Source organism: Heloderma suspectum, chromosome 5 (genome assembly GCF_057233095.1).
Source record: "Heloderma suspectum isolate Gila_16-S chromosome 5, 16-S_ref, whole genome shotgun sequence".
Lineage (NCBI taxonomy): Eukaryota > Metazoa > Chordata > Lepidosauria > Squamata > Helodermatidae > Heloderma > Heloderma suspectum.
In genome coordinates, this window is record NC_139462.1 from 162,847,168 (window position 1) to 162,869,115 (window position 21,948).

Sequence of the window (21,948 nt, forward strand, 5' to 3'; positions counted from 1 at the left end):
GGCTAGGCTTCTATTAACAGTTGATTGTTCTGTTAACCTGTCGTTAATATATTTTCCCCACCTAAATAATGCTACATCTGCTTTCTCCTTACCTTGTTAGTTAAATGATGAGAAGTAGCAAGGAACCATATTTTGTGAAGTTTATAAAGTCTACAGAAAACTCAAAATTTTTCCTTCAGGCCCTAGAGGTAAGCTTATGTAGTACATGTTTGAGCCGTTCAATGGATGAAATGTGTTCACTGAATATACGTTGCTCAAGTACATGTGTATGCGTGCTTATAAATGCAAGTATTTGTCAATATGACAGGTTGGATCGAGACTTAGTCATCCATAGGGCAGGCTTGTTGACATCAATGGGACAAGATAATCATGACTGATTTTGTCCCAGTGATTTCAGTGGGCCTACTCTAAGTATGATTTAGAATTCAGTCTAAGGGTTTGTTATGAATAACTTCAGTTCCATTCATTTCAAGGGGTCTACTCTAAGAAGGGCTAGTGTTGGATTTAACCCTATGTCTGGATTCAGCCCAGTGAGTTTTGTGTTATGAAATGTTAAACAGCATTTTTGGTATGCTTAAGTGTTTAAGCTTCCTTTCTACAGTCCTAAGTTACACTTGTTAAATATAGCCATAGCTGTACGCTTTTTGAGGATTTTGAGTAGGTTTGCATAGGTCCCAAATAATGTTAAACCCTTTATTAGCTCCACTGCTGCAAGTGCCTGCCTGCAAGCCAGGGTTTACTATTGTGAAAATGTCATATGAAAATATTTATTACTTTCCTTATACAATGTCATGTGATGGCTCACACAATTAAACCAAGCCAAACCCCATGTAGCCCTGTATGATGGAGAGTGAAGACAGTGTAGCTGAAAAGGTTGCTGAAGAGCAAAGAAATCCTCCTCATGGCCACTGGAAAGTGGGGCTAATCCCTGGCAGGGTTATAAGCTTTTAATAGAAACTATTCATACATTTCAGGCTTTGTGTAATGTCATGGTTGAAGGGGAACATCATTCTCTGGAGGCACTTCTTTACAGTAATAATTAGGATCATTGGCATTTAGACTGCAATCCTCTAGACCAAGGGTGGGGAACCTTTTTCCTATGAAGGGTCATTGACCTATCGGAAATGTCAATCAGCGGGTGCAGCCAATGGTGGGCAGGGCCAGAGCCAGACGTCGGAGGAGTTTGCAGCAGAGCAGGATTGCATTGCTCTTTCTCTCTCTGTGCCACCCTATCTCTTCTCTAACTCTCACACAAACACACACATGAAGTGGAAGAGGAAGCAATTCCCAGAGGTGATCCTAAGAGCAAGAGTGGATCTGCAGTGTCCAGAGAACCAGATGATGATGAAGGTTGCATTAAATTAGGCTAAGGGTCATAGGTTCCCCATTCCAGGTATACCTGGGATAAGTTCCATTGAACTAAATGATACTTACTTTTGACTAGACATGCATGGTGACCAAAGTGGATAGGAACAATTTTGATTTTTCTTACCTTTCTTCACTATATGTTGAATTGATAATTGGAAACAGCTAAAAGCGGCTTCAACTATTCATGTTTTTGCATTTATAATACATGAAAAGAAACAGGTCTTGCAAATCCAGAGAATACTTAACTATACTGCTTTTGTATATTTTGCAGTCCATTAAAGAATTTCAGTCAGAAGAATATCTCCAGATCCTTGAAAATGAAGCAGCATTGAAGATACAAGAGAATGATAAATCCCTTTATATTTGTGACCAGTTCAGTGGCATTGTTTTTCATCGCCTTCAGAAGGTTTGTATTTAATGTATACAGTGATTATGCTATATAAAATTTCTCCATCATTCATATATATTCTCCATCTCTCTCTCTCTCTCCACAATTCTCTGACAGTTTGAAAAAATCCAGAGTTGCCTAACAACTGTCCACATGGATTTCGTTCGCAGATCAAGATATATATCCGCTCGGGGGGAATTGTTTTGAGGGAAAAGTATCCTGTTGAAATCTTATTTTATCTTGTCTCTTGTTTCAGCTTGGTTGTAGAATTGTTGGACCACAAGTAGTTGTCTACTGTATGCAGAACCAGCGATGTGTCCCAAGGGCAGACTATCCAGTATTTAATATGACAATGGCTGATGTAACAGTATCCTGCACAAATCTTCAAAAGGAAACTAGGGTAATGTTTTATGCACTGGATTGTTCAGCCATCGTGTGAGGCTTTTCTTCTAAATCTGGAGCGAGCACTTTTTTTGGCCCCGGGTGCTGCATGTAGTGCATGTAGGTGGTTTGGGGCCCGCACACACACATGCATGCCCGTGTATGCACATGGGTGCGAACTTGCATAAACACACACTTTTTCTCCCCCCACCCCATCTTACTGTGCAGGGATAGGGAGCCTTAAAGATCAGGGGGCGGGATTGATGTGGATTGCTGGAACAGGGGCGAAGCCTCTCCCCTCTCCCCCCCCCCCCCCGCCAGCAATCCCAATCCAGATCTTTGTTTCCCTGCTACTAATTGCCTGCCTCCCCAAGGTGGGTGATCAGCAGATCAGCTGGGTGGCAGAGAAAAGGGGCATGATAGCCTGGGGTTCCATGGATTGCACAGAGAGCAGTCAAGGGCTGTGTGTAGAGCCCATATATGCTCTAGATATATTTTATAGGATTGCATCTGGCTTATTGTTGCAAAAACACCTAGTCATGGTAAGTAGGAGCCAAGCTCACTTACTAAATGTCACCTAAAGACAGCAGTAAAATAGATATATTTCTCATAGTAGCCTAGAATTCAAGATCAGAGGGATGAAACCTCTTAAATGAGGCAAGAATGTTTTTGTGCCTAAAGCACCTTTGATACGTGTCTAATTTCTTAAAAATCTAATTAGAGAATCTGCAGCTTCCTTAAGGAAATGTTCCTTTGCCTGACTCTTTCATTTAGGTATATATAAATATGGTATAAATAATAATATGTAACCTAGGTTTATTCTTTTATAATTTAAACATAAATAGTACTCATCCTTCCCTTTGGCAGGGGGGAGGGGCTGTTTATTTTATGGTAAAGGTTCAGATATTTGAAGCATGTATTTATCTTCCTTATCCTACCCCAATCTTTTTTTCCTTCAGACCAAAACTGCCCCCTTCCAGCTTGTCATTCTACTATTTACATGATTGTCAATTTTTCCTGAATCATCTCAAGTTTGCCAGTGTTGTTTTGTAAGTGTGCTGTGTAAAATTGGTCACTGTTTTGAATTGCACTTTTCTATTAGCATTACAGTAGTGTAGTATCGTTTGCATTCATAGTGCTTTGGTAATTCTCATTTCATCTGTTTGACCCATTTATTTTTATTTACTGATATTTTTTCTCTTCCATAGGAAGAGGTCCACAAACTTGTACAGATGATGGGTGGCCGTGTATACAGAGATCTTAATGTGTTAGTAACCCATCTTATAGCTGGAGAAGTTGGAAGTAAGAAATACTTAGTTGCTGCTAATTTAAAAAAACACATTTTGCTTCCCTCATGGGTAAAAGCACTGTGGGAAAAATCACAACGCAGGTAAGACTACCGTTTATGCATTTAGGAAAATATCACAACTTGAATAATTTTAAGCTAAATATTTCCTAAAGAAGATTTGAAATCTGTGTAACACGAGTTGTGTTACAAAGTGGGTGAGTTCGGATGATTACAGGGGTGAAAGGACCCATTGCTGGTTCGCTCCCCCTGGGCGTGTGCTGGTCATGTGACTGCTATTTACATAATTACCCACGATACAGTGCAGGTTGCCATGTAGTCCAAACCTGTTGCACGGCGAGGGCGGCTTCATACCCACCCCACAACCCTACTACAAGTCATGGGTTGTAGGGTGAGTACGAAGCCACCCCTGCCATGCTGCACACCAGGTTCAGACAACACAGCAACCCGGGTTGCATCACGGGTAATTATGTAAATCGCGGTCACGCAGCAGGCATGCACAGTGGTGAGGAAAGAACCAGCGATGGGTTATTTCGCCCCTGTGATTGTCCAGACCAGGTCAGTGTGTGGCTTATGCCTTAATGAGGAGTGTCACTACTGAGAAGAAAAATCTCAACCGTCATTTTTCACTTTTTATTATTATTTTATTATTTATTACATTTATATCCCGCCTTTTTTCCTCCAAGGAACTCAAGGTGGCGTACATAATCCTCCTCCTCCTCCATTTTATCCTCACAACAACAACCCTGTGAGGTAGGTTGGGCTGAGAGTATGTGACTGGCCCAAAGTCACCCAGTGAGCTTCCATGGCCGAGTGGGGACTAGAACCCGGATCTCCCGACTATAAGAATGATATTCTTGACACTAATGCATAGCGATAAAATTCTGTACATTCTTTAGTTCCACATAAATAACTTATATAGGGTTGGATTATTTAGAGTACATCTATGGAAATGTGGTGCTTAAGTTAGTCATGACTAACTTACATTCCATTGATAACAGTGGATTTACTAAAAGAATGACTAAGTCTGGATCCAACCTGTTGAATTCAGTTTTCCTATTAATGAGAGAGAAATGGAAAGATTAGAGATGTGACGTCCCCCCCCAAGCTAGAAAAATTATTTTTCCCAAGGACATTTTTGCTTTTTTCTGAAAAATTGAACAGTTTTGGATTTAAGACAAGGAGCTTATATTTTGTTACCAAGTCTCCCCCCCCCCCCCCATTTCTAAAAATGATGTAATAAGAAAGAAAGACTAGGGAAGTAGAATGTCTGGAAATAATGAAGCCGTGGGGGAAAATGTTTATAAATCCTCTATGTAAGATTCTCAACATAGTTATTTCTTCCATTTCTTATTAAAATTATTGATCTAATGTATCTTTTACTGATAGACCTTTTGGGATGCTCCAAGTCATGCTCAGTTTCTCAACATGTGAATAGACTCACCATACCATAATATGGAGGAAATGTACGTTTTTGACAGTTTGGGTTTTGTTCCACAGAGTTTTGTGTTTCTTGGCTTGTCTTCCTCTGCCTCCAGTTCTTGCTGCTTCGTCTGGCTTCTAGGATGATTCAGATATTTCCGGGACTACTTGCTTAAGTTCCCTCTGGTCAGACATAAACTAGGAACCTAAAATATGTTATGCATATTTTATAATGGTTTGCTCATACAGTTAAACATGTTTGGTATATTAAATTTTAAAAGTATAGTTTATTTAGACAATAATTACAAATTTATTAACTGAGCTCACTTTTTAATGTTTTCAAATATAATGATAATTTTATGAGCAAACTAAGTTATACATAATATAACTTTAGGAAGATAAAGACTTCTTTATATTCCTAAAGCAGCCTTCCTCAACCTGGTGCCCTACAGATGTTTTGAACTACAATGGCCAGCATTCCTGACCATTGGCCATCCTGCCTGAGGCTGATAGGAGCCGAAGTCCAAAATATCTGGAGGATACCAGGTTGGGGAAGGCTGTCCTAAAGCAACAGTCACTTCAGATCTGTAAAGGGTGCTTTAAAAATAAGTATTGCTTATTATTCAATTTTTCCCAAAATTTCTGGTCCCCCCCGCCCCCAAACAGACAAAAACGTTTTTTTTTTTTAATGGATTCAAAATTTCTGGAAATTTTAAATCTCTAGGAAAGACACATATTTATTGCTCTTGTTTCCAACAGGATGGTTAGGTACACAGACATAAATATGGAAGACTTCCTATGTCCTTTGTTTCTTGGCTGTACAGTCTGCGTTACTGGTTTGAGCAGTATGGACCGAAAAGAGGTCCAGCGTCTTACTGTCGAGAATGGTGGCCAGTACACAGGGCAGCTCAAGATGAATGAATGTACCCATCTTATTGTTCAAGAGCCAAAAGGTAAACATCTCTTTGAATGAAATACCATTTACTGGGCTTGAGTTCAAGAAGTTTCTTGCATTTGTGATTGTAAGCATTGGATTTAATTGTGCTGGTTTATATTGTATATTATTTTCAATTCGACATTGCAAAAAGAATCAGACCAGATATAGATTGATGGATAGATATTGCTGTCTTTGCTGTGCTATCTGACCAATCAGTGAACAGATTCTTCATGGCAAAAAAGTGCCTTGCACTCATTATTTACAAGCAATTCAGATGTTACTTTCCTTTCCCGTTTTTGCTTCTACATCAAGATTGAGAGTTGTCCTCTGGCTTTCATTCTTCCTCCCCCATTCCTCTCGCTGCTTATGGAAAGGGGATTTCAGTATCTAGGGTTTGGGAAGACCTCATATGAATAGAAGGAAAATATTGCTCTTTTCCCAAACAACAGGCACTTTTTAGAAGTACTACTTCATTACTTTGACATAACAGAAAAGGCCTTTCAAGTTCTCTGATAAGGAACAATTTTCTTATTAGCTTTCCTTTACCCTATATGTCATATCATTGACAGGGCTACAAGTGGCCAAATAATTTAGTGTAGTTCTTTCCAGAGGCTTTTAAGGCTGCAAAAGGGTGTAAGACATTTCTGTCATCAGGCAGGATCTGCTTAGGTTGCTCAGATAGGACAATGAAAACCAGGATATGGAAATATTTGACCAACAGCAGCATGCTAACTTTAAAAAAAAGTATGATCACCTTGCATTTGCATACTGATATCTGGAAGCAGGTTCCGCTGAAATGAAAAAAGGTGTTTTGGAATTAATGCTAGTATGTTAAAATCAGGGCTTCTAATAATAAAATCATTCTGCCAGCAGTGTGTTGGACCAAGTTTGCCTCCCATTAATGAAAGGGCTCCTTCCATTTTGTTCTGGTTTGATTGTAAAAATTTATTTAGGTTTTCTCGTGAGGATATTTTTAAAAATTGGGTGTTATATCACCCAAAATAGGAATTCAGAACTTTAGAGCCTGAACAAAAAAATTACATTACATTACTACATTAAAAAAAATGTAGGAACATTTGGCACAGTCTGTCTTGCTTTCAGTTCATCTATAGCATGAAAAGTTGTACTGGTGCAGCAGGTAGGACTTAGTATAGGGACAGCCATTTAGGATCTATGTTCATACAAAGAAAGCACCACCACTCTGTGGGTCAATGCAGCCAGTTTTTAAAGATCGAGTGTACAGTCACTGTGCGAAATGGGAGACTAGTTGGTTTTTACATGTCATACATTAGTAAATGGCCCTAAGAAAATTATGATTAACAGCTCACCACATATATTTAATGTATTTTGTTCAGGTTAATTATTTTAATACCAACTTTAATTAGTTTTTTTTCCTGTACATGGGAAAGGCCAGAAATATGAGTGTGCAAGAAGGTGGAATGTCCACTGCGTATCTATCCAGTGGTTTTTTGACAGCATTGAGAAGGGATTTTGTCAGGATGAATCAATGTACACAGTAGTCCCTAGATCAGAGGAAGAAACTGCACCAAGTACATCAACTCCTACTAGTGACGCTAGCAAGCCTGACAGTAAGTAAGAAGTTTTATAAAGTGACTGAGTTTTTCTATAAACTGGAAGTCTATATTCCTTTTTATATTATGATTTGATTTATGCCTCCAGCTTGTAAACATTTCAGTGTGTCTCTTTTTTGGAAAGTTCCTGGTCTATAAATGTTTGGAGGACCTGAACAATATTCTGGGTTTTTTTTTATCTGGGAAATGTTGAAAGCCAAGATAAAATCATTCTTGTGGTATTTTCAAGCAACAAGTGAGGACTGCAACAAAATATTACAGTGTGGAGTCCTTCTGTTCAGGTGTCCAGCTATGTTTTCATTTGGGATACCTCATTCCATGCCCCTTTCTTCTCCCCCGACAACAGTCAGCCAGCATTCCATGGCCACTGAGGATGCTCAGTCCTTACTGAGTGGTTTTTGGATTTCCCCTTTAGGGTTTTTTCTCTAAAGAAGTTTTTGTACTTCTACAAACCTTAGGGTTTACCTCAGCCTGCTGATACCTTTCTCTTGTGCATAGATGGTCCCATTTTTGGCTACATATGTATCCATGCATACTTTAAGAATGAGTTTGCTATTAATATGTAGGAAGACTACTATATCCGCAGTCCTATCCTAGTCCCATGGGGAAGGCAAGGAGCTTTGATTGCAAATGAACTGAGGATAAAGCATACCCAATATTTTATCAGTGGTAGAAATCCTCTGCACGTTTTTGAATAGCATGTCTCACAGTGCAAGCCTATGCATGTTTACTCAGAAGTAAATCCTACTGTGTTCAGTGGGACTTACTTACGCACTTAGTGTGTTTAGGATTTCAGCCTTAAGTGTTTTCCATAATTAAAAGGATTCTTCCATATAAAACTTGGCCCATATTTAAGTACTTGTAGTTTATCTGTTATATGAAGTGCCCAAATCCTGAAAATATAATTGATAATTAAGACGTTTTTTAGTTTTTCTCTTTGAATTGCTTGCCACTTCTCTTCTTGCTGTATTTCCTAAAAGGATAGAAGAAAATTCTAACTTGGGGAAGAATGTATCTTGAGTAATTCCTTTGGAGGGAACCCTATGCACAGATTAGGAAGTAGAAAGTGAGTTCTGTCTGTTTGCATTGATAGTAGACTGTGCTGTGCTTTAATGTGACAGAACTGAAGTAGTTAACATAGCCTAAAATAACTAATATCCTTTGGTATTTTTAGTCTTTTTTAATTCTTCTATCAAATTTACAAAGTAAGGTCGTAGATGGTACAGTTACGCACTCCTCTGAAATTGCTCCTAATGTTCTTCTTTATTTGAATTTTATTCATAGGTCGAACACTCTCTGATGTCAGCCACATTTCAAATATCACTTTAAGTAGCATTAATGAAACATCCTGTAGTTCTGCTATGAATAGCAGACTGGATCCTCTTCCTGATGATCTGAACAACTTGGATATTAGTTCTTTGCAAGCACCTGAAGATTTATTAGATGGATGCAGAGTATGTCTAACAGTACATGTGTGATTGTGAAATTACCCAAATAATTATATAGGCTGTCAGAATTTCTAGAACTATATCTGAGTGTTGCTAGGCAGAATTGGATGTTAGACTAATCAGGGATGGTTTGAAAGCAATTTCCCATTCTTACCATGGCTGCCTTGCAGCCAGGAGAGGTGGTAGAAAGTACTGAGGTACTCAACTAGGGGACCACTCACATACTGTAGCTGATTCATTAATAGTTCTCCTTAGAATGGAATTAAATGTAAGCAAGATTAGTTCTATGCATTTTCTTACTGATACTATAGAACAGCAGTCCCCAACCTTTTTCGGGCCAGGGACCGGTCCGTGCAAGACAATTTTTCCAGGGACTGGGGGGAGGGGATGGGACTGGGCCACAGTAGGGGTGTGGGAAACCCCTTTACCTTGGGTCCATGGGTGGGTGGGCAATCCGTCCCCCCCCCCCACTCCCCGAAATCCGCGCTGGCGCTGGACTCGCTGCGGAGCTGCCGGCCGGCTCTGGCCGGGGGAGGACTTCCAGACACTGGGCCGCAAATGGCGTCCACATAGCGGATGCCGTTTACATCCCTGTTCTTTGCAGTAATAGGCTATTACTGCAAAGAACAGGGCCAGAGCTGGCCGGCAGCTCTGCGGACTTGCCGCGGAGCAGATCCGGCCAGGGCCTGCGAGGATTCCGGGGTGGCGGGGAGGGACGGATCGCCTTACCCAAGGTAGGGGGGGGGGTTCCCACACCCCTACTGCGGCCCGGTCCCTAACAGGCCACAGACCGGTACCGGTCCACGGCCCGGTGATTGGGGACCCCTGCTTTAGAAGATTAAAAATAATGAATAGGAGGTATAGGCTGCCACAAGTGATGGATACTGAACAGTCACTTGCTTCTTCAGCAGTAGGAGATGCTGCAGACAAAATTCCATTTGAAGCTTTAACTGCATATGGGGTGTCTTAACTTGCCTGTAAGTTACCAGTTTGGTTCAAGTTTTTTTTCTCTGCCTTTCCTTGCAGATTTACCTTCATGGCTTCAGTGGTAGAAAATTAGATAAGATGAGAAGACTTATTAACTCTGGGGGTGGGGTTCGTTTTAACCAACTCAATGAAGATGTGACACATGTCATTGTGGGTGACTATGATGATGAACTAAAACAGTTTTTGAAGAGGACAGCACAGAGGTACTGTCTTAACTTCTATTACCATTTTTCCTTCTAAAGTATTGATAACAATTAAGGGAGCAATCCTATGTAGATGGGCAGCTGCCTCTGAACTCGGAGGCAACCGCCTATCCAAAGCAGGGCAGGGGAAGCACAGAGGGGATCGTTCCCTCCGCACTTCTCCTGCCCTGCTTTTTCGGCCAGACGGCTGAAAGGCAGTACGGAAGCGGGGTCTGAGGTTGGTTCCCGGAAAACAGCATATCCTATGGCTGTCTAGCCGCTGTCTAGTGGCCATAGGATTGCTCCCTTGATGTGTTAAACTATAGTTATTTCCACATTGTATATCTTTTTGTGGACAGTGGTGAGCATATTATTCAACTGTAATTTAAAAAATCAGTGTGTGAAATATTAGCCCTATAAAATAAAAGTCTTTTAGGGAGCTACAGGGAATCTCCATAACCGTTATCCTGCCCTGAGTTATGTACATGTAAGCCCATTGATTTATGTTGATGTTAGAGAAACAGAAATATGGGTTGTGATTACAATCATGTCTGGCAAACCTTTTCCCTAGGATCCCAAGTATTAAAAAATGTAAACATGCAAATTTACCAATGTTGAAGGATGTGTATAATACACACATTACTGATCTGTGTTACCCTTATTTATGTTCCAAAATTTTGCTTTATCTGGGCTTCATAGCAGGAATGTAAAATATAGATGGTCCCTCAAGGAAGGGTAGATATTTATGTACCTTGTAACGTGTGGTTTTGTTTTTTAGGTCATATGCTGTGACAGCACAATGGCTTTTGGAATGCTTTAGAAAAGGCTATTTACTGCCTGAGGAGCAGTACACTCCTGCAAACTACCAGCCAGTGAACACTCCGGTTTTGGAGCAGCCTGTCTTCCCCAAAAGAAATAGTATCTTGAAAAAAGACTCAGTGAACATTGTGCAGGGTCCAGAAGCAGATGAAGATCTGCTGTCTCAGTATGTAACTCATGATTCCACAGGAGGTAAGATATTTATCCACTTTTACCTTGGCTACTTTTTGCAGCATCTCCTTGCATCTGCAACTTCCTTACCCTCACCCTCCTTCCATCAGTAGCTCACAGCCTCTGTTGTCCTTAGAACCTGTGTGAAGTTTTCCCAAATCTACCATTTCTAATTGGCCGCTATTCTTTTCCATTCTCCACCACTCTTTCCTTTGGTCTTCTGCCATCTCTACCCATTCATCTTCAAGGACCTGCTTTACAACCAGCTGCTTATTTTGTCCATCTTCCTGCAGTCATTCTCCCTCTTGGGCTATGTGGCATTTAGTTCCCCTATCTTGTGGAACCGCTTCTTGCTTTGCATTCCAACCTGCCAGGTATCCCTGTTTCTTGCTTCCCCATCCTGCCAGCACAACATAGGCTTTTTCCTAAGAACTGTATGAGGTTATTCCATGGCAACTTACTTGTAAATTCCCTCACAGAAACTGTACTGTCTCTCACCATTCTGTGATTAAACCTTTAGAAATTAAAATGTTTGTGAATATTCCTTTGATATCAGAGCAGCTCAGCTGAAGATGATGGGTATGCAGACATGTGATAGGTGACAGTCTGTTTAGTCATCTATTCATATGTAAAACTTGCATGAAGTATGTTGCATATACTGTGTGTATAATGCTTCTAAAACATCGGGCGTTATCAGTGCTGGTTCTGCCATACAACCGCCTTTTGTTTTATTGAGGCTTATGCAGGAACTCCATTCAGCTTTCACTGAAATCAGGAAAAGTGTGGAAGCAGGGTTTGGTGGATTAAACAGGGTAATCTCAGAAATATTTCACATGTTTAAAAGTGATTGTACTCTATTTCTACATCACTTAGGCCTAATCTTTAATTTGGAGAATCTGTTTATATACATTATAATTTAGATTATAACATGGAATTATAATATAAATTTGCATATGAAGTAGTACTGTACCATTTTCAATTTTCTTCCAGTTGATGCTGGTAACTACAGTGATAATGATCACACTACCTTTCAAGAAGGAAAAGAGCTCACTGTCAGCCACAATTCCTTGGCAGAGACTTCTACAGTAGTTGAAGGAGCCTTGTTCAGTGCAAAGAGGTTCCTCCTTCTGGGTTTTGGTAAAGAGGATGAATCCTGCATAAGAGCTCTGATTGAAGAGAATGCTGGGAAGGTTCTGCCTCAGCAAAATAAAGCCATTGCTGACTATGCTGTGGTTCCTTTACTGGGTTACAAGGTGGATTCAACTGTAGGAGATGTGGTTACAAATACATGGCTGGTAAGGATAAGTCATAGAATAATATCTGGAATGTGTAAAAAAAAAAAGCAAAATTATAGGTTAGAAAAAAATGTTACTGCAAATTCTAAATCTGCATTGAGGGATGGCATATACCTAGATCATTCTCATATATATGCGCCAAATTAGGAATATTGTGTATGTATTTTATGGTCTTATTTTATTTCTCTGGGTAGTATCCAGTGGGGCTGCTATGTTTATGCAACTGATGCAGGGCGATCAGGGGTTGCAGCGTGTCATGTGAACCCAGCCATTGTGGGTTAATTGAGGGTTAAATATCCCACACTTAACCCAACTACTAATCAAGGGTTAAGTGTGGGTTGTTTAACCCTCGATTAACCTATGATGGCCAGGTTTGCATGACATGCTGCAACCCCTGATCGCTGCAATGCATATTCAAAATGGCAAACTCATGTGCTATGGCTAATCGTGGTTTAATTTATTTATTTTAATTATTTTATTTATTTACAGTATTTGCATACTGCTCCACATCCATTCCAAAGACGTTGGGGTGATGAACAGCAGACATGATAAAGACTAAAAACACCATGTTAAAATAATTTAAAATTGTTTAAAAAGAGACAGAATTCTGATTAACCCATGATAACCCACCATGCCGTGTGAACCAGGTCACTGTTGGCAAATGCTATCATTGAATCACTATTGGTATTTGCTAGTCGCATCTGGATAAAGCAGCTAAAATCACTTTTGCAGTTCTATAGGGATTTTCTTCAGTCACAGTACCACAGATAATATTGTTACTAGAAGTAAATGGTAGATTTAAGTACTGAAACATTGGTTAACTTTCCAGTTGCATTAAAGCAAACTAGCCGGTTATAAAATAGATGCAGGTTACAGTATTGCCATGTTCACCGAGTTTTCGGTTAGGCCTCGAGGCCAAAGAATTCATCTGGATTATATAGAGTATGGTGATCGGTCGCCCCAGTATCTCTATATTGCTGTAGTTGAAATGGTCTATTATTATTGTTAATTGGTTATTGGTCAATGTTAACTATATATTTCATAATTCTTAGGTGATCTGTGCGGATCAGCAGTCTCTGCTAGAACCTCAGTCTAATCCACTTTTCACACCAGTGCCGATGAAGGAAGGACACACTCCGTTACAACATTGTGTATTGTCTTTCAGCCAGTTTAGTGGGGCAGAGAGAGACTCTTTAATATATTTGGCTAATCTGCTTGGAGCAAGGTATGTTGTAAGCTTTTATTTCTGTTAATTTTCTGGCAAATAATTTCATTTAACCTCTGAAATACTAAAAGGGGGAGGAGAGAACGCATAAGCTTTTAAAATAAGATTTCACTCAATGATGAAAATGACTCATGAACTATTGAAATGTATTCATTGTGGCCTTAGATTTGGCACTTCTTACTTCTAGAAAAGTAGAATGTCTTTTTAAGGAGTTGAGCATAAATGAAACGGTAGCCCAGATTTTGTTTTAAGGATAACTTTGTAGTGGGGCTTGGTATGGAATTGTTACCTGGTTTTAATTTTAGAGTTCAAGAATTCTTTGTGAGAAAAGCCAACCCCAGGAAAGGAATGCTTGTCAGCACCCACCTAGTGGTCAAAGAGCCAGATGGTTCCAAGTACAAAGCTGCAAAGAAGTGGAACCTCCCTGCCCTTACTGTGGCTTGGCTGTTGGAGTCTGCAAGGACTGGAAAGAAGGCTGACGAAAGCAAGTTCCTGATTGACAATGTAGTCCCTGAAGGTTGGTTGGTTTGAAGTTTAGTAGGCATGTTCAACGGCATGTTTGTGTAAGACAGAAGTGATAGATGTAGCTTGTTCATATTCTCTGCTATCCTGATCTGCATGCCAGCATATCATATACAATAATTAGGGCTAAAGGGCCCTAAAACACTTGCGTTGTTAAGGACTGGGACTGTGAGAGTTTATCAATTAAGAATTTTTATACCATATCAATAGGACAAGCAGATGAGCAGCAGCTCATCATTGTTCCCTCCACACAACCCTCACTTTTGGTCCCACTTAAAAAGCACACAAAACGATGGCATAGCAGCTCTGTTATGCAGCTTTTTAAATCTGGAAGATAATGTCAGGTCAATCGTATAATGCTCCTTTCAGTCTGGGAAAGGAGAAGAGCAGTGCTGCCATTGGCCTTCAGTGGGTGGATCTGGACCCGCTATTGGGTCACAGCCTGACCTAAGGTGGGCCGTAAAAGTAGTACTACCAGCGTATAAAAGTATGATTAAAAAGTTAAGAAGTTGGTACCCAAAAGCATATTTGAGCTCAAGGTGGGTCCTGGGTCTGAAAAGCTTAAAGACTGCCAAAGGTAGTATGTGCTGCCATTCTTACCATTTTAAGGCTGGGAAAGGTGGTGCATACAATATTCCAGTGGGCTTTTTCTGGACATTGCTTTTAAATCAAGACTTGTTTATTGCTTTTATCATTCCTATTGGAAAATTGCTTTAGATAGTTTCATGTTGCTTTTATTGTTTCATGTTTTCTAGATTGTTAAGTGCCTTGAGTAGCTTATTTCAAAGGTGGGGTGAGCAGTGTTGGAAATGAATTATTAAATACAGTTGCAATGTACTGCAGCCCTTTTTAACTGGGATGGAACAATAGCTTCAAGCTATCCCGGCTGCCATTGTCAGTTTTAATGATCTGTCTCTCTTTATGTAGGCTTTTTCTAGCATTGATGAAACAGTATCATATCATTGATATACCAGCGTGTAACGAAACATTCATTTGCAAAAGAACATAATTAGAACATTTAATATTTTCATACTCTGGTATTGCAGTATCCCCTTTTAAACTTTACTTAATCAGCTTACAGTTGAATGGCATGTGGAAAATGGTAAGGAAGGACAAGGGCGATTTTTGTTTTACCTAGGGACTACTGCAGCCATGTAAAGTGTAAACTGTAGAGCAGAAAATGAATTTAGATCATTCTGTATTTTGAAATGAAATGTCAGAATACATCTTAACAAAAGATTTTATTCAAGAGAGAAATAAGGTTTTTTTTAAATGATGGTTCTTTTCAAACTTATAACACAAAGGAGAGAGCTTCACAAATCAGCCAGACGAAGCAGAAACAGATGCTGCATCTCCAAATACATCTGACCAACCTAGCAGTCTCTTTGAAACTGGGAAGATAACCACTGTGACACCTCTGGATATGAACCGGTTCCAGAGTAAAGCTTTCCAGACTGTTATCTCACACCATATTGGTAAAAAACCAAGTCCCCTAGCAGGTGGGAAACCAGTACAGAAAGAACCATCTCTGCATCTGGACACACCATCTAAATTTTTATCAAAAGACAAGCTCTTCAAACCTTCTTTTGATGTCAAGGTAAATGTCTTGGAAATCTTGTTCCAGTACTGAATGTTTGGGGATAGTATTTCAACAAAGGCCAACACCTCTTAGCACATCAGTGTATGATATGTATCATCTTGTATTTTTTTTTTTTTGCTAAAGGCTCCAAAGGAAATGGAATGTGGAGTATGCCCAGTTATCACGTTGCACTACCTTTGTGTTCCTAAAAGGCTTCTTATGTGTTACTAAATGCCTAAGTTACTAAAATGTGTTACTAGACTTGTGTTACTAAAAAGCTTCTTATGTGCCTAGAATACTAAAGCTACGTCCCAAACTATTGGTGTATATAATAAGCGGGTTGGATCCAGACTTAATCATACTTAAGAGTACACACATCAAAATCAATGGGAATTAAGTTAGTCATGACTAACAAATCCCATTGATTTCCGCAGGTCTATTCAAAGTATGACTAAATTGGAATCCAACCCAATATTGTTTCCTTTCCTTGTTGCAAGATTTTTGAGAAGAACCTAGAGAGTTCCTTTAGGCAATTGACTTTGTTTAATAGCATATTGCTTTAGAAAACTGTAGAGCAGCAATGGAAAGGGGGTACTGTTCATAAAACAAGTGTCATCTGGTTAGGCTTATTTCTGATTTTATTTATTTCTTGATCTAACTTCAAGGGAAACATTGAAGTTTGCATAAAGACATAAAAACACCAGTTAATGTTTTTGACAGCAATATGGTGAATATTGACAACTCTCACATGGTTACTGAATTTTCTGAGGGAAAAGTTCCCTGACAAAAGTGATTCATCTAAAATATGTTTGCTTCTATTAACTTCTGATTTGCCTTTGACTTCATCTAAGAGCCAATGAGGTCATAAGATTTGGGGCTTTTTTTTTTTTTTTGGTAGAAGAAGCCTTAAGTAATTGTCTTGAATCTTTCACATAGTCATCGTGTTTTCATAAAACCCATCAGGTCAGCTGTGTGGTGGTAATACAGACTAGATATGCCATTGCATTAGTTCCCATTTCAATCTGCTAATATTTCGGCACGTTTAGCATCAGGCTTAAAGTCCCAGTGTCACTGCAAGAACAAAGCTGTTGCTATTGATGCTGTTACCTTGGTTCTTGACCTCTATCTTTGAAGTAGCATATATGTTCTTTTGAAAATACTTGGCAAGTGGAAAGGAAGGACCTAGCTGGCTTCTGTATGCTTGCAACCTATGGGCCATTCAACTAGTCTTGAAGCCTTGAATATTAGTATGGTGCTGTGCTAGGCTTCTTGGTCAGCTTGGTGTTGTTGTTTATAAAATAGCAAATTACTCTAGGAGCTTTACCCGGCAGGAAGGACAGATGTGTGTCACTCCCTGCAGGTAGGATGCTGCATGACTTGCTGTAATACAAGCTACTTTTTGCCATGGCAGCTAAATTGAATGCCTAGGTTAGGTGTTTTAATGAGAAAGTGCTACTTTTGGTTAATATTTATTGAATGGAGGCTTTTTTAAAAATATGAATGAGCCGAATGACTTAAGATTGCACAGTACACTTTGAGTACAAACAAGTGGCAATTTCCCATGCTTGCTTGAGAGTGTTTCATTACAACTTTGGAATGTGAAGGCGTATCTTGAGGTAAGCAGATAGTACTTGCCCATTCAAAAGGCACTTTCAAGCACTATGTGTTGGCAAGTATGATGCCTTTCCACTGTCTTCATTCTCTGAGAAGCTATTGAGGCAGTTTTCATGTACTGGCAAATCGTGGGTTAATTAACCTTTGGTTTGTTGTTGGGTTAACCACTGGGTTGTTTAGCCCCTGAACAACCCAGGGCTCTGGGTTCGCACATTACGCTAAACAACCTATGACTTGGCTGTTTGTAGGCTGTTGATTAAAAGCGGGAGTGAGGAGTGTGCAGGAGGTAGCGTGTTCACTCACTCCTACTTGTGAAGCATGGTGTCCCCTTAATTAACCCACGATTTGCCATTACTTGTGAACCAGGTCATTAGGAGCTTATGCCCTTGGGCTGGGACTCTGCAATGCTGAGTGATTCTGTTTATTTCCTTTTTATATTTTAGTTTGGCACCAGTAAGACTAACACAATCTTTGACCAAGAGAAACAGTAACCTTCATAAAATATTCTCGAAATATACTCAAAGATGCTATGTTTATCTAACATGATTGGTTAATTAACTAGAAAAGTTTGCTACTTTAATAAGTAAAACATTTTTTATCTTAATGGATTTTTTTGACCATAGAACTTTTTGTAAATGGAATTAATACCTTTTAATTGCTTTTTCAGGATGCCCTAGCGGCTTTGGAAACTCCAGAGTGTCCTAACCGGCAAAACAGAAAACTTAGTACTCCTCTTTCGGAAGTCATCGGCAGGAACTTGAAACTGGCTTTGGCAAACAGTGCTCGGCAAACAGCTGCTCTCACTGCCAGTCCTCAGTTGAAAAGTGCACCTCAAGAAGTGGTAGGTTTAGGTTTTTTTAGGTTGATTAGGCCACATTTTCCCTAATCAGATATTTCAGTTCAAATATGCGTGGCTATTGGGACATAAAATTAATGTAGAGTACTTTTAAAGTTTTGTTTAAGTGTTGACTAAGTATGTCAAATAAACATGGTGAAAGTTTCTGGGAAACTGCTTGCAGGCAGCCATGGGCTGTACATGTACTTTCTGAATAGATAAATGGTTAGTGTTGCTAGATTTGACAGTGCCAATCACTTCTTTGTGAAGGGCAATAGAAGGAATAGCCTGGATACAGTTGTCCTTGCCTCCCAAGTCCTGAAACAAGTAATCAGTGCTGACATAGGTGGCACTGCCAGTTGTCTGACTGGAGATGTCTTCATGAATTTAGTACCATTGAACTGTTCTAATGAAAGAGAAGGAAGGAAAATAACTTCCCTTCTCATACATTGAATTACATTTTCTCTTAAGGAGGAGTCACACAAGCAAGTCAATTCATCCTTGGCAGTGCAGAAAACATGACTCATAACTATTTTTCCTAACTTCTCTTAAATAGGAGGAAGAGTCAAAACCTCTGGCTGATGTTGTCGTATGTGTGAGTAAGAAGCTCAGCAAAAAGCAGAGTGAGCTGAATGCTATTGCTGCCTCCCTTGGAGCAGATTACAGGTATGTGGAGTAGATATTATTGAAAAATAATTTTTAAAACAGCACAGTTCTGCCCACAGGCTTACAGTCTGTTAGATGTAGTGCAAAAAGAAGAAGGGATGGGCAGGGAACAGGAGGCTGCTTCACTTCAGGTGAGGAAATTTCTGCATTGTATGAATGCTGCAATCATTTTTAAAAATCATTTTTTCATGCCCATTGTCTTCAGACTTCGGGATTTTCAGCCTTAATTTTATGCAGAGTCGTGCTAAAATAAAAGCTGCATGTTTTATACTTCTTTTTTTTAAATACTTTTTATTCTATTTTTATCTTATTTTCATTAAATGAAATAAACAGTACCAACAACCTAATCAGTATCTACAGTTTCACAACAATACAGTATTCTTAGGAGGACACAGCAATAACAAAAAAGAGGAAAAAAGAAAACAGAAGCAGAAGGAAGAAGAAAGCAAGAAAGAAAATGAAACAATATAAAAAAGTTACTTAAAAGGATTAAATTTAAACTCCATTACACACAAACTTCAAATACCATTCTACTTAAAAGTTATACCTATAACATTGGCAATATTACAATTCAGTACAGCATAGATAATCAACCTTACATTTCAATATCATATCATCAGTCTTAAAGTAAGGAAGCAGGCCTACAATTCATTTTCAATAACCACATATTGCCCTTCAGTTAACATATAATAGTAGAGCTTAACAATTTAACCAGCCTAAAATACTACTAACCAGTCTCATAATAATCATAGTAATAATAATAAAAAGGAAGGAATTTAGAAAGGATAAATAATAAGTCACGAATAAATTGTATATTGTTGTATAATAATAAAGCTTAAAATCAACCTTACAACAATCACTAATGTATTTTGTACTAGATATATAAATGACTGTGCACATTTCTATACACCCTCAAACAGTAAATTTAAGTACAGTATATCGTATCCATTTAAAGAGAAAGGATTTAAAACAAAAGGAAAAAAAAGAAAAAAGAAAATAAGAGAAAAAAGACGAATATATATGAGCAATTATCTCTGGCCTAGCCTGGATCTTACAGACTAAACATAGCCAGTTGACAAAACATGTTTATAAGTTCCATGTTTTATACTTCTAAACACACACGAACATATACATGCGCACTGCTTACACTAGGGCATGTTATTGTAAATCAGTGCATAACCATAGTTCCTAGAACTATGTCCCTAAAATTGGCTATTACATTTTTATGATCTGTTGGATAACTGCCTTTATATTCCAGATAAAAAGAATGTGATCTTAAAAGACATTTTCAATCACTGTATTTGTTACTTTTTATCACCAGATTTACCATAAGAAAAACATTAGCTTCCAGGCTTTTCTCATGGTGAGGGCAGACTCTCCTGCATGAGATGGAGGTGGAGGTGGTATTACTGAGAGCAGTTCTGGTGTAGGTATGTGGGTATCAGGGATACTGAATCTGCATTCCGAGACCCACAAGTTACAACCAGTCTCTCTACCACCCTGCAACTGGCAATAACCTAACATGGAGTTGGTATCTTACATTTATTCTAGGTGGTGTTTTGATGAAACTGTAACTCATTTCATCTACCAGGGAAGGCAAAATGATAGTAGCCGGGAATACAAATCTGCTAAGGAAAGGGGTATACACGTAGTGTCGGAACACTGGCTTTTGCAGGTATGGCGAACCGACTTCTTTCTGATACTAGAATGAAGGGAAAGCAGGCTGCCTGATGTGGGTTGTATCCAATGGAGTCCATTTGGCTGAAGGAAGACTCACTGGAGGCTATTGTCAGTTAAACGGGGGGGGGGGGGGGGAGGGGAGGTGATTTTTGCTGATTTCCCCCTGCAGCCCTCACACTGCCCCAGGTCTGCTGCAAAGGGTTGGGGGACTTTCTGGAACAGAGCAGGAGGTGGCATGGGGGGGGGGAATTGGTGAAAACCACCTCCCTTGCCATTCCACTGACAGAACCTCTGCTGCATCATAGAGCCTTCCATCAGCCGAGGGACGACACTGGATACAACCCAATGTAATGACTGACTTAACTTTTTTTTTTTAATTGTGAATTGAATCAATTTTAAATTGGGCATATATAACCAGTATTCTATACATGCCACTCTCCAGTTGCAGGCTTCACTAATATAAAGCCTCAGTAATTTTAAATGAAATGCCATGTGTATTATTTCTGTTTCATATGTAGCCTGGCAATATGTATATACATTTACAGTGCGATCCTAAATATATGTATACTCAGAAGTAAGTCCCTCTAAGTTCAGTGGGACTTGCTCTGTAGCAAATGTGTCTAGGACTGCAGTCTTAATTTTCAAAAGAATACTTGTGTTTTAGCAAGAGTTATTGTTTCCTGCATGCCTGCTAGTAAGTGCAGCTGTAAAAGCCCTATACTAAAAAGGGGTGATGAATATTGAATGAGAAATTTAGTCTCTAACTCAGCGATGGGGAACCTTTTTTCAGTCAGGGGTTGCATTCCTTTTGGGGAAACTGTTGGGAGCCGCATGCTGGCAGTGGGCGGGGCTGAAGCCAAAAGTGTGTGGGGCCACCCCTCCCCTCTGCCACCCCTCCCCTCCCCTCCGCCACCCCTCCCCTCCGCCACCCCTCCCCTCCCCTCCGCCACCCCTCCCCTCCCCTCCGCCACCCCTCCCCTCCCCTCCGCCACCCCTCCCCTCCCCTCCGCCACCCCTCCCCTCCCCTCCGCCACCCCTCCCCTCCCCTCCGCCACCCCTCCCCTCCCCTCCGCCACCCCTCCCCTCCCCTCCGCCACCCCTCCCCTCCCCTCCGCCACCCCTCCCCTCCCCTCCGCCACCCCTCCCCTCCCCTCCGCCACCCCTCCCCTCCCCTCCGCCACCCCTCCCCTCCCCTCTGCCACCCCTCCCCTCCCCTCTGCCACCCCTCCCCTCCGCCTCCCCTCCCCTCCCCTCCGCCACCCCTTTTCTTCTTTCTCTCTCTCTCCTCCCCCACCATGTCTCTCTCCTCCCCCACCATGTCTCTCTCCTCCCCCACCATGTCTCTCTCCTCAAGTGCCCCAAGTTGCTCACCCCTACTCCAAACAATATAGCAGTTATTCTCAAGGATGGGGAGGAAGCAAGTATGCATTGGTGTGACAGTGACTGGTCTGGGACTAAAACGGAGTGAAATGTAGAAGACCTTCTCCTTGGGCGGAGGTGCTGCAGCTGAGTAGCAGCCTGAAGTACATAT

The 21,948-nt window shown here is 40.2% G+C and overlaps 1 protein-coding gene across 8 annotated transcripts in view; it reads left to right on the forward strand.

Moving 5' to 3' along the window:
* Window positions 1–21,948, forward strand: part of TOPBP1 (DNA topoisomerase II binding protein 1) — a 66,097-nt gene that overhangs the window by 29,741 nt on the left and 14,408 nt on the right. For 3 of the 8 annotated variants that reach the window (XM_084858147.1, XM_084858145.1, XM_084858146.1), the window contains exons 2-17: window positions 101–188; window positions 1,640–1,774; window positions 2,013–2,156; window positions 3,346–3,527; window positions 5,625–5,818; window positions 7,212–7,391; window positions 8,679–8,848; window positions 9,869–10,032; window positions 10,790–11,022; window positions 11,992–12,296; window positions 13,349–13,521; window positions 13,827–14,038; window positions 15,348–15,640; window positions 17,904–18,077; window positions 18,628–18,737; window positions 20,289–20,412. In XM_084858147.1, the coding sequence (XP_084714273.1) occupies window positions 105–188; window positions 1,640–1,774; window positions 2,013–2,156; window positions 3,346–3,527; window positions 5,625–5,818; window positions 7,212–7,391; window positions 8,679–8,848; window positions 9,869–10,032; window positions 10,790–11,022; window positions 11,992–12,296; window positions 13,349–13,521; window positions 13,827–14,038; window positions 15,348–15,640; window positions 17,904–18,077; window positions 18,628–18,737; window positions 20,289–20,412 (2,877 nt within the window). In that variant the 5' untranslated portion in view covers window positions 101–104. Of the gene's footprint in view, window positions 1–100; window positions 189–1,639; window positions 1,775–2,012; window positions 2,157–3,102; window positions 3,187–3,345; window positions 3,528–4,832; window positions 4,910–5,624; window positions 5,819–7,211; window positions 7,392–8,678; window positions 8,849–9,868; window positions 10,033–10,789; window positions 11,023–11,991; window positions 12,297–13,348; window positions 13,522–13,826; window positions 14,039–15,347; window positions 15,641–17,903; window positions 18,078–18,627; window positions 18,738–20,288; window positions 20,413–21,948 lie in introns of those variants that run through there. The other 5 variants (XM_084858148.1, XM_084858149.1, XM_084858153.1 and 2 more) reach the window with 5 other exon arrangements.